The sequence below is a fragment of the Calonectris borealis genome, chromosome 4, assembly GCF_964195595.1.
Source record: "Calonectris borealis chromosome 4, bCalBor7.hap1.2, whole genome shotgun sequence".
NCBI lineage: Eukaryota > Metazoa > Chordata > Aves > Procellariiformes > Procellariidae > Calonectris > Calonectris borealis.
In genome coordinates, this window is record NC_134315.1 from 7,835,509 (window position 1) to 7,848,995 (window position 13,487).

The window sequence follows — 13,487 nt, forward strand, 5'->3', positions numbered from 1 at the left end:
CACACTGTATAAACTATACATATACACACATACGTGATGTATATGATAGTGTATTTCTAGTCTTTTTAAAACATACTATTCAAAAATATATACATATACATACAAATACACAAAAAACTATATAAATAACTTGCATAGCCTATAGCAAACTTCCTTTTAAAAACTATATTGAAGCCAGTCTTTCAAATCCAGGATTTACTGACAGTTCTATGCAGTTTAATGACAGAAGTCAATTTGAGAATATAGACTCTGAAAACACTTTTACTAAATAAAAGGCTTTAATGAAAAATCTTTAACAGGAGTTCTGTGTGTTAACTTGTATGTTCTATTAATAAGGCCGAATTCCGTTTCATTTCAGTTCAAGTCTATCAGACGCTACGACAGATTGAACATCTATACCAAAGGTTCATTATGTCATGAAAGTCACTGATGACAACGCATCAACCCACGCAACTCTGTCTCAAAAAACCTGTTAATAATCACCAGCAATTTTCAAGCCCCAATGATCCTTAGTAAAACCTGGTACTGGGAAACGAAAGAAAAAGCTAGTTGATAACCAACAATATTAGACCCTAATCTGTCTGTAAGATTGATATATGCTGCGTCCTGGGCGCAGCAGCACTTCCACTCTGCTTTTTAAAGCATCAGTGTTAGTTCAGAGGAGACACTGGCAGCCTGCCCCTTCCTGTAACGCTGCACTTGACCCGTAATATTGCCAGCGGCAAATCTGACAGACGTTGGCAGAAGGGTCACTGAATACAAACACCGATCCTGTATACATCCTTACTGTGATAGCTGTGTGTTAACTACTTTGTTGTATAACGAGGTGTAACAAAAGTTTTTAACGTTTCCTTTTGTTAATTTTTTCATTGTCTTTCATAAGGAATCTGATCCAAGGCTTATTCAAACAGTTTGAGTAAGTTTACAGGGTTTTGGATCAACAACTTATTCCCAAGTATACATTACTGTTTAGAACAAGGCAGCTTCCTTTCAATCTATATTCTCAGAGAATTTAACTTTGATGGAAAACTAAAATGCTGCAACTGCATCATGAATACAAACAGCACTGATGGTACAAATGCAAGATTGTAGCTTGACTCCTAAACAAAGATAAATCTGAAGCTGGAAAAATTATCTTACTTAACCGTTGATATAATAGGAACAAATCAAAGATTCAGCTGAACAGCAGCATCATTCTTGATTTGTTTGTATCAGTTTCAAAGCATTTGCTGCATTACGAAAGCTCTTCAGCTCTTCTAACAGTCTTAGATAAAACTGGTAATGACTGGAAATGTTTCTACATTTAATTCCTATGTATAAGCGCGATTGAAAAATTTCAAGTCCCACACCATTGAATAGGAAGTTCAGCTCTTAATTTTTTTTTTTTTAACTTAAACTAAAAACATGGAAATGTAGTATCCCTGCGAAGATGATTTTAATTTTGTGGTTTTATAACAGGAGTCAAGGGATCTGATACATTCTAACTTAACTAAATCACTTTTAAGGCTGGAGCACAGGTTTACCAGACAGACTATTTTCCCACTTCCAACAGAGCATCCTATTCTCTTTGATGTTCTGGTGAACTGGGTATCTGCATCAAGCAGTAAATCCAGTCAAAAACACACCCATTTTTTTCTTCTAGCTGATTTGAGACGAGATGTAGGAAACCACATAATTACAGAAAAAGAGAACGAAAAAATGTACACAGCTTCAAACAAACTCTTGACTTCTTTCCAGCCTATATGTTTTGCTTTAAAGATCATTCCTAATCAGCTGTGCTTCCTGTCTTTCATTTGGGTTTGCAAGGATCACTCTGTTTTCTCTCTGCTTGGTCGTGATGTCTATCACCAGATCTCGCACATTATGTTTATGTTTAGCCCTTTGGAGCTATACAGCGCACTCCATGTTACAGAATATACAGCAGAAGTCAGGAAACCCACGGAGAAAGAATCTGAACTCCAAAAATCCTAGGCAACACAAAAGACCTCAAGGGTGTGCTTGAGTCTGTGATGCCTTCAAAGGTACAGAAGTAGAAAGCAGCAGCAATATTGCAGAAATGAGAAGTGCTGGGTAGGCTGCCAAGGAGCCAGGAAAAGCAGCAAACCATGAATGAAAGGAAGAGGGATTGGGGAAAAAAAGAGGGGGAAAGACAACAGAGCATGAGACAGTGAAAAAAGCAAGTTGACCTGGAATGAGGATGGAAGCAAGCTAATTATTTTTAAATAATTTTTTTGGATGAGCACCTGTATTTTTGGCAGAACAAACCAAAACACCATGTACGTTTGGAAGTAGTCTGAGATGGTTATTGAGAAGACTGATTTACACATAATTAACTATAAAATAAAAAACAATTTAAACACAGTGAGTAACTTTTATTGACAGTAATGCAATCTCTATTAAGACAGACATTTAACCACCAAAATCTTAAAATAATTTTTACCCTAAATGACAGAAGTTTCCTGATAGGATGCAGTGAACCCAGTTCCCAGTTATCCCATGATATAGTTTGACAAACGTAATGCTCAACTTCACACAGCCATATGCAACATCTACAATAAAACAGAACTTAGGAGTCAAAGCATAAACATATATCGCAGCCTTTCAGAATGGCTTGAAAACAAACCACTTTTTCTAGGGTGAGGGGGGAAAAAATCAGTAAAACCTTACACACAAGTAATTTCTGAAGAAGTGTAATAAATAACCTCTAACTAAAAAGTTATTTCAAAACTTTGGGTCAGTAAATGTCAGTATTCTCTTAAGCACCGGCAGCCTGATTTTCAAAAGGAAGGGAACGTATCTTTGCTGTCCAAAGCAGTGGCACAGGGAATGAATGCTTTGACCTGAGATGAAGCAGAGTTCTAATACACGTTATTATTTACTTGTGACCTTAAAGAAGTTACTTATTTTCCATACTTTAATTTCCTCAGCCATAAAAAGAGAATGACAAATGACCTCTTTGGTGTAAGGAAATCGCTACAGAACTGCAACTCAGGCATTACCCAATTCGGAGAAAACTTTCTTCAATTAGCATACATAGTAAGGTATAATAGTATTTGTTAACGTCCTGCTTTTGACCCTGTATAAAAATGGCATTCAAATCCTCATTTCTTCTCCTCCTTTCTGTGTGCATTAAAATCTCTCAGCCTCCTTGCTTGTCCATGTAAAAATATCTAGACTGTACTTTGCTGGTGTCTGCCTCACAAGCTACTATAAATTCCCCTTCTCCACTCTATTTCCTTTGTTGTCTAGCTGTTTTAAAACACAGTATTTTAAACCATCATCCTGTCCCTGAAACATTCTCATGACCAGCAGAAATCCCTTCTCTGGATTCCAGAGTCTTTACTCTTCTAACGCTAGCTCCCCACACTAGCTCCTGTGATGAAGGCTCCTCAACTGCGCAAGCGAAGCTTATACCCGCTCTTACCTTCCCTTTGTAGTCCTTCGCTCCTTTCCTCATCACCTGATTCTCCGTTCATGTCTTCTTTTTCCATTACATTCATCTACAACCACCCATGTATGTGTACCAGACAATGTCAATCACCTCTTTCAAACCCCACCCTCAATTTCCCAGCCTTTGGCCTGCCTCCTGCAACTTCAGACTACCTAAATGTACCTGTATCTGCTACCCTATTAGATTCAGTATCTCTTCTTAAAGACAGGAAACGTATGAAAGAAAAACTAAATTTCACCTTCTGCTTTCAGCAAGCTCTTCTCAACACTAAACCTTTTCCTGATTTTCAGTCATCTCTTCTTTCACAATGGGGAACAGCCAATTAACATCCATTATCAAAATCTGTATTTTAATTAACATGACAACATCATTTAGTATGGCCAGGAATGTGCATTCATAAATACATGAACATTTTAGATACTGCTTTAAATATGCAACTTCTAATTTTAAAACTTCTCCTGAAAACAATTTTATATTTAGTAAAGCACCATTCCCAAATAAGGTATTATACAAGCAGTACTAAAATACAGATATTTCTGTACTGTAACTCTAAAGATGTGTGGAAAATAGCCATTTTTCACTGCAGATGAACAGTGGAAGTAAAAAGTGAGTACTTTTCACAGTACTCAACACTTTTAAAACTGATCTCTCAGTCTATGTTACAGTAATACAACAATATGATAATGAATTAAGGTTTGTGATTTTTGTTGCAGAAATTTATTACCTGGCAGAACAGTGGTACTTTGCAAACCCAAATATTTTAGGATTACCCTATGGACTATTGAAAATTTCTATTATGGTAATGTACTGGTTGCTAGTGAAAATACATTTTCCAGATATCTTACTGAGTTCACTGAGAATGAATTATTTTGGTATAATAAAAAGCAAAGGATGCAAGATTAGTACATCCACTAAATACAAAGACTCCTGTGAAGATCAACAATAGATTACCTGTGTTACTCATCAAGCTTCAGTTATCGTAGCTTTTCCAAAGCTACAATTTGAGACAGACACAGTAACTTTCGGTCTCAAGATCTGAAAAATTCATTTACTACACCCCACTCATAACAGAAAATACTGAGTGTTTCTAAGGCAAGGCATTCATGTCACACAGGAACTCCCCAGTCTCTATGCATCAGAAGCAAACGATGTTGATTTCAGCACGCAAAGCAGAGGACTGTCCAGGTGGTGCCGTTGCCAATATTATAGCGTTCACCTGAAGACTGCTATTTATTATCTACTAAAAAAATGAAACAGCATTTATATTACTTATTCTCCATGTGTTATTTAGTCTTTGTAAATGGAAACCAGCTATTTCACACACTAAACTTCTGATGATGGTGTGAGATGAGAAAACAGTAAGATTAAAACAACTTTTAAATATGATTAAAAAGAAGTAGACATAAATAAAGCATTATATCACGTTTTAATTATTGATATATTAAAAAAAAAGATAATTGAGAGAAAAAAATCTTATGTTGAGTATTTCTCTAGATGAAAAAAATTAAGTATATACTTCGATTATTATCGTCTTTGACCCTTACAAATTAAAGGTTTTGTTTTGTGGTTTTTTAAAAAAAACACTATCCGTTTCTATGCATCTCCAATTACCAATGAAGACAGGAAAGTTTTCACTTCTTTGCATTTGTTCTCTATTTAGTTACTTTTAGGTTCTCATTCACCACCACAATATTGAGTAGTCTGAGTTGCATGCACATCAAAAACACTGGTCTTTTCCAACCAATGTTAAAGAGAAGGTTGAAATTTGCGTTCAGTTTTGGTAAAACCTTACTGTTTCAAGACTGAATGTCAGAACAAAACAGAAGTTCAAGTTTTGAGTTTATGCTATCCCCATTGACCATCCACTGTAAAGATGGTCTTCTATATGACAGTATAAATACATTTTCAAAAAGGCATGAGATCGGAACTATAATATTGCCAACTCTGCATCCAGCTTATAATTCAAGAATGATCTAGAAAGAATAGTTTTGACTATCCTGTAAGAAACAACTAATGAACTGAAAAAAAGGTGTTTGGAATACAGATTATTTCCTAGTAGGAACAATTTTATTTTTTTCCATTTTCCTATTCACATTAGAATTTTATTGTATCTAAAATGCAGCTGAACAAGACAAGGTAGTGACGTTAAGCCAGTATTGATGCGGCAGAAAACAACCTTAAGTACCATTCTTGACTATTGCTCTGACAACAGCTTATTCCTCTGTGGGGAGGGGGGCAGAAGGGTAAAAGACAGGAAATCTGAAAGTCTGCAGAGATATCCACCAAGGAACTACCCAGAGGGCTTCAGGAGAGGGGAGTCATCTCTTGCACTTGCCCGAACCATGAGAATCGGCAGTTCTAGTTTGCCGCGTTGATACAGCACATAACTCTTTAGTCTTCTCTTTATTGTTTAAAAAAGAAAAAAAAAAACCTGCAAGGAAGAAAAACTACCACCACTTACAAATTTTGAAAGTTTTAACAATGAAAATATTTTTTTCAGAATAAAAATATTTTTCTTAAGAAATAACAAGCTGAATAGTTGGTTGACGGGTTCTCACCAGGAAGATGCTGACATGGAATGGACTACAGAAAATGAGATTTATTTACCTGATAACAGAAGGGAAGTTAGTATTCGTATTATTTTCAAGTAGCTGGCTTTGTAAGAAAGTCATCAAAGAAAAGATTAAATCTTTCATCATATACAGAGACTTTAAAATGTTTAACAATGCTATATATTACAAGAACATGAAAAGTAAATAAACAATTAAACCAGTTATGAATTCAAAATAGTGAAAAGCTTCTGAAAACCTGTCACAAACCCAGGGGCTGCTACAATTAGTGTAGGACAAGTCTAACAAGGTATCTGTAGAGAAACGAGAATACTGGTGCAATTCGGTTCAGCTGACAACTCCTTAACACCTGAATCACACTCAGCAGTATACGGTACCATACGCACAAAAGTGGATACAGACACTTACCTAACAAGCCTTTAAGTTAATACTTGGATTTGTACTTGTCTATCATGGATCTTTGCTGGAGAGGAAGAAAATAAACTCCCTTGGAAGGGACCCCTGATTACCCTCCTCTGCACTTGGCTCCTCTTCTGCTGTCATATTTATTACCTTTTTTACCTCCATAGAAGCTGTTTTCATCCTGTATTAGGTGAAGGAATATTTGGCATTTGAGGCTTCCTCTGCTAGCCAACAATTTCACCAAAATTAATTCTACCTCCACAGAAATACGGATGTGAAAAGGTTCTATTCCTGTCTAGAGAGCAGCGAGGATTTGGGGTACACACGGGGCCTTTATGCTGAAAGAAGTCTCTGAAGAGACAACGTAGGTGTATGGGCCAGCTGGCTCTCTTGGCTACCATCACAAAAAATGGGTATCCCGTTAAGAAAATGAGAAAACTTTTGACAACATTAAGAACCACTAGTTGTTCTACAGCTCCCAAACCACCAGGAAGGGTGCGAATTCCTGGAATAACATACAGTTAGAACAGGTTTTTTTAATTAATTTTCTAAATAAATTTTTGGTTCGCATTTGTTTTAAAACTCTTCTGCAGTGTCAATTCTTAGCGCACAAGGCTTCCTAACCCGATTTGCACAATTCCTTGCTTAAACAGGGAAGTTTGAAAGTTCCTCACATGGCCAATCCAATACTGAGATTCGGCTTTCCAGGTGAAGGCTGAGCAACAGTGTTTCCAAGCAGCATTTCAAAATACCATGCAATAATACAATTTTCCCCACAGGTAACTCTCTCCATGAATCTAATTCAGTAGGTAAGCACATGGACAACATCCAGCCAAAGATACACTGCACAAAAGCATACTTCAACACAGACATTTTCATCTTTGTTTCATCACCATGTTTTACCACTCATTGGAAATGACCAGTAACTCAGTCATTAAGGTAATCAACCATTAACTAAAACGCAATAGCTAAACACGTCGTCATAGCTAACGCAACACGGTATCTGTTCCTAATCATGGAAATACTTGCGTTTTCTAAAACGCTTTAATTATACCTCTAAATATTACCTTTTCGTGAATTTCTTGTGTAGACTGAGCATCACAAAATGCCACTGTGGCTACATCCTTCAGAATAGGCATTTCTACTGTACAATCCCTGCCATCCAGCAACGCTACCAAAGGGCGCGGGTGCATGGGCCCATTCATGATCGGAGGTCGAATGCCTATGGAGGAAGAGAGAAGACTTGTTATTCAAGCCATGCAAATGTAATTAAGAAAATAGGTTATAGCTAGTCTGTTTATTCTGATGGCAGAAAAAGATTTCAAGGACTGAAGGTAGTAAAAAAGGAACAAGTTTACAGTCAGCAATCAACCACACATAGAAGACCTAAGAAAAAATACCATGGAGGCTCAGGAGGCTAAACAATGGAAGATGGATAAAAACATTAAGGGAATAGTATATTTCTTTTTTAAAGGGACATCCTTACTGCACTATTAAGAAGTGTCTGTGCAATCTTTATGTTTTGATTGGATTCCACACCTTTGTGAGCTCTACACAGAGTGAGAAATATCTTGTCCAGGCTTGTAAGAGTGTAGCTTATGCAACTCTGTGAGGATTTGAGTATTCAATTTACATATATGATGACGATCTGCTGAGACTAAAATTTAACTGAAAAAAGCCTACAACATCAAAATACTGTCTTTACTGAAGATCCAACGTCCAAGTGTACAGGCTAATTGCTGATCTATGTAGGTCTGCTTAGATTTTAAAGTTTTACAAAACAATTCTATATAGCTTAGTCAAACAAACACATCATACTTAATTCACCATTGAAAACTCTTACAAAATATAAACAAAATGTCCCTCCCTAAATCAACATCATGCTTGGAACATCGTAGAGTGACAAAGAAATACACATTAAATATCTAGGGGAAGGAAAATCAGTTGAAAGTGCAGACTTCATTTATATCCTCTTTATGGGGTCTTAAAATGAAAAGTAATCCTTATAACAAGATATTTAGAGAGCATCTTTTTAACAGTATAGATGCTATAAATATACAAAAGTACTCAAGGGAATAATATTAAACCATTACATTTACACAAAAGCAGTTAAGCCTGGGTGGAAAAAAAGGGACTTCCTGAAGAGATAAGGAAAAGCAAAAACAAGAATAAAGTACATGATTTTTTTCCTCTCTTAAAATAAGTAGTTTTAAACACTGCAAAGTGAAGCAGGCTAGATATTTCTTGTATGCAAATTTCAACATATTTTTGTTGCAGTGTGAATTTTAAAACATCGCTTACTGCTTGATAATACAAGTTAGTTCCACATTATTGCAAAAGACTGAGGTTCCCCAGCTACCTTCTACAAGAAATCCCTGCACCTCATGTCCCAGCCTGTGTCAAAAAACAAGCCCTGAAAGACTGTCATCTGCATTTTAAGTGCATGGAAAATTAGTAGAATCCCAGCTTGGAAAATTAGTAGAATCCTAGCTGTACAAAATACCTGGTGAAGAAAAACAGCTCCTGGGAAAAGAGATTTTTGCAAGTCAACAGAAGCAGCGTATTACTTCCCCACTGGGACCAAGCTCAGGTCTGGGGCTGAAGGAGTACAGCTAAGGAGACTGTTACCCTCATAGTCTCAACTGTCCAGCCTGCACCCCTAAATTTCACATCCACCCCTAACCAAGTCAGGATGACAGACCAGTCCTACTACAACCTGGCATTTAAGTTCTTTACCTATTCAAACTGGTTTTATACTTGAAGACGACTGAGCAAGGGTCGCTGGAAGTTTTCCTATATGCACACAGTTTCAGCTAGCACCCTACCTTCAAAACTTCTAGAAATTGCAGCTGGCTTTAATTTAAATGTAACTGCACAACGCTTTAAATTGCTTATTCATCAGCAAACAGCAAAAGGTTCTTTCAGACTCAAGGCAGGAAGACAACAGATCCTCACCAATCCTTCTGCATTTGGTCACTAAAGTACATTTGGTTCTTTCCTGTTCTAGTCCCAGCATCTCCCAACAACTGATTATGCCAAGGGACTGCAACTGCAGTACTGTCACCATAGCAGACAGGAATTCAGATGTAAAAACTATTCACCAGCAAAGTACAACACCCATTAAAACTATTCTCTGTTGTAAATCCATCAATTCCTATCCTCTACTGCAACAGACATGCTTAGAAATAATGCACAGATTCTTTCAGTAAACTACTGTTTAATATCCAGCCACCAAAATTAAATGGAAGCCTTTGTAATATAATTTTTTAAAATTGTGCATCTTGCTAACTTACTATTGTTACCTGTTTGAGCCAGAAATGGTCACATAACCTTCAGACAGTCATTTTTAGTAAATAAACCACACACTAATAATGCGGTGCAGGACACAAACACTACAATATAAATGCTACAATAGCTATCCAGACAATAATTACTATCCTTTAATGGGAACTTAATTATAAAACTCCACATTAAATTTACTTAGAAGCACCCTAAAATAAAGCATGTTATAGACTTGTTCATTTTTCTTTCAAAATAGTGTACGTAATAGCATTAATAAAATGCAATTATGTTTTGAAACAAATGTAAAAATGACATTGCAAGTCCTATTCACATTGAATATAATAACCGTGCTCATTTTACAACTGAAATGTTAAGGTCATTGTCTTAATTGTCAGTCCAGCAAAGCCAGGATTTCAATGACAAGTTTGAATCCTAGGTAAAATAAAATTAAAAAAAGAAACCAGAACTTTGATACTAAAGTTGTTGAAGATGAATGAGGAAAAATATGGCACAGATGATTCCCTTAAAGCTACAACTAAAGCACCTCTGTCAACAGCAGAGCACATACAGTCCAAACAGATAACAGAAGATGAGATTAAAAACTGTCACTTTTAAGAATCATTTTTCTGACTAGAACTATCTCAGAAAATCATGAAATACAGTATCACAAAACACAACTCTTTAAAATAATGATTTCTCTAAAATACATAAAGGTGTGATCTGGTTTTCCCCTCACACCAGTTTATCTATCGATTTGAACGAAGTTATTTGTGTCTAACTAAGTGGCATGCCAGAACGAGCTCCAAAGCATAGAAACAAAAGTCAGAAAAACAACGAGAAGGATAAAACCTCCCTGAGAGAATCTCAGACTCTGTTAAGAGTCCCGAGAACTCAAATACATCCAGCGACCTTGACCACGAAAACCCTACAAACCTTTGCTTGCCAAAATCCTTTCTGAACTTCATCATAGACTTCCTGTTGCAAAATCTTTCTGCCTAAATACCGTATCACTGAATTGCAGACAATAACTCAACACTTAAGTAAACTTACAGTAACTTAATCACAGTGGCAGTCACTCTTTACAGTTTACATTTGGAAAGACACAGTTTCATTATGAATCAGACCCTTTGAACAAAAAACTACTTCTTCCACCATTTAGATACGTTCTGCCTGTTTCTTATCTAGAAATGTCATACTGCACCATGTGTTTGGCTTTGCAGCAGACCCTTGGAGTGGCAGGATAAAGCAATGTGTATTTAAGAGCAGTATTTTCCGTGCCTGCATTAACAGTAAATCATGCAATTTGGTGCCAGAGAGGAATAACTGTAAACCGGTCAAAAGTGACATTCAACACCACAAATGTGAAACTAATTAAAAAAAAAAAAACAATTTCACTTAGCTAGCTTATTTAAGTATATGGTGTAGCATTTCACATAACACAGATAACAAAAATTATACCATCCACCCCCACATCCTAGAACCTTTGTTATGGGAAAACAATCTCGGTTTACCCTAACTTGAGACTTTCAGGAACCCCTACCAACCTGACATTTCTTAATCTGAGCTTGATTTCCAGGGTCATGAATTCGATTTCTCAATGCTTTACAATCTTCAGTATTCTGAGGCAAAATAGCAGCCTGTCATTCCATCCTCATTTCCATGTCTTTAATTTTTCTTGCAGCCTCCTGTAATCTTGAACCAAAGCTTTTAAACTTCTTATCCACTGCAACCTCTGTAGCCTGGATGGTGTTCAAATTTTTACTAAAAATTAAACACAAACAATACATTAAAACAACATTAAGGGTCTGACTTGCGCTCACAGAAGCCAGGAAACTCAAAGTTAAAGCTTCTCACTGCATCTGTACCCTTCCCCCTTTCGCTCCTGGCTTTCCACCACACCTGCTGTGCTGCCACCGGCCATTAACACACCAGGGAAACCAGCCGACTGTTAAGACACACACGGCACCTTGCGCAGGACAGCAGGTGTATTGTAAACAGACGTACCTGGAACAGTCGGCACCACTCTTGCGGCAAACGTTTTGCCTAGGTGAGCAGGGATCTGAGGACAGTGTGGGATCTCCAATACCACCCGTGCTGGAGAGCCAGGCGCTCCAGCGAGTACTGGAGATGGAGTGAGAAGCCTTAACTCTGAACTTGCTGGGTTTGTTGGCTGTAAGTCAGGCCCTTAAGGTTATCTAAATGTATTTAAGGGAAAAAAAAGTTTCCCATGACAGCTCTAATCCAACTATTAGTTTGTTTGGGTTTTTTTTTTTTTTCCTCCAGTATGGAAATAATCTGGTGGTGAAGCTGTTGCCCCAGTAACTGCTACCGTGCCAGTGACTGCCAGAATTTTTCTAAAATAGTACAAGGTATAATGTGCACACACAGAGCAGTTGTCCGTATGCAGCAGCTATTCACCATGTGGCTAACAGAAGAGTGCCTTTTCAGAGCTGCAATTTGGACTAGCTGCTCTTAATAAAAAAGTATCAAAACCTTATTCTAGTCCAGCTTTTATGGAAAAAGTCTTGGAAATTGAAAAAGCAGTTTTCAGCTGCAGAACCCGACGGGAGGCCAGCCCCACACACAAGCATTTCAAGTGATTGCGGCTCTCTCGCAAACCAGAGAGACCTGGTTAATAAACATATCACCCAGCTTCGTAACCAAACTGGAGAGGATGGCTCGTGAATTATTACCTCCACACCTCTGGCAGCATGGGGACTTACAAGTTATCAGACCAACCTTAGCACAAGTGTATTTTTTTAAACCTAAAAGAAAAAAAAAAAAAGAGTGGGCTAGTTTCCTCCCCCTCCCAAATCCTACCTGCACCTCCTGTCGCTCCCGAAACAAAGGCGCACCTTTGCGTACCATGCGCCGAGGGGGAGAGCTGAAGCCAATACCATTCGACATACTCACAACTGGAGGGTAAGAAAGCTCTCCCTGACATACTCTAGGCTGTTATAATTTATTTTAAATCTCTCGTAAAACAACCTTTTATGTTCCAAACTGACAGTAACTGAAGTGATCACATTGCACAAATAAGAGAGGTCTCAAAGTAGGCTGTCACCATTTGCTGACATTAGAAAACATACCATAATGAACAAGGTAAGCTATTAAGATTAACGATGATTAACAATGTCATTTTCACATTTTTCTGCCACTGATTAATATAACATCATTAGGATCAGGAATAAGGCATACATGTTAAAAGTAAAGGACATTGTCAGGTTCGTAGGCCCAAAATTTGACCTACCTTTCATTTTCTTAAATCTGTTTGCAAAGTCCATGTAATTCTTTAAATGTGTTTTTCTTTTTTCAAAACAAATGCTTCAATTCTTTTTTCTGAAAAATACATCAATGCCAAAAAGCACAACACTTATCAGTAACCCTATAATGACAAACCAATATGCACACGAAATGGAGGACAGCAGCCTGGCAAAGGAGAGTTTTCATTTTCACGTTTCTGGGGATTCTTACAAGTGCAAAGATCAAATAAGTAGGAAAAGTCCCTTGACAATGTCCTTTTAAAAAAGAGTTTGCCCTACAAAACTTCCTTTATGCACTGTAAAACATCAAAGTGATTTTAAGTTTTTAACAAAATGCGAACTACTGAAAATCTAATCAATATTTACGAAAACAAGACCTGAAAATAACAGGTTGGACATTAAGCTAATTTACAATCTTGCAAAAGTAACATGAGACTAATCCCTTGTGGCATTTACCTTTATTTTATATTCTTACCTAGGCTGTAAATTCAGTCAGAGCTGTCACTTATTTACCACAAG

The 13,487-nt window shown here is 37.1% G+C and overlaps 1 protein-coding gene across 19 annotated transcripts in view; it reads right to left on the reverse strand.

Moving 5' to 3' along the window:
- Window positions 1-13,487, reverse strand: part of CTBP1 (C-terminal binding protein 1) — a 251,247-nt gene that overhangs the window by 33,567 nt on the left and 204,193 nt on the right. For 7 of the 19 annotated variants that reach the window (XM_075148510.1, XM_075148512.1, XM_075148511.1 and 4 more), the window contains one exon: window positions 7,491-7,645. The exons of 2 other annotated variants lie outside the window; for them this stretch is intronic. In XM_075148510.1, coding sequence (XP_075004611.1) covers window positions 7,491-7,645 — 155 coding nt within the window. Of the gene's footprint in view, window positions 1-7,490; window positions 7,646-11,249; window positions 11,467-11,709; window positions 11,774-12,955; window positions 13,045-13,487 lie in introns of those variants that run through there. 10 more of the 19 variants (XM_075148523.1, XM_075148521.1, XM_075148522.1 and 7 more) reach the window with 4 other exon arrangements.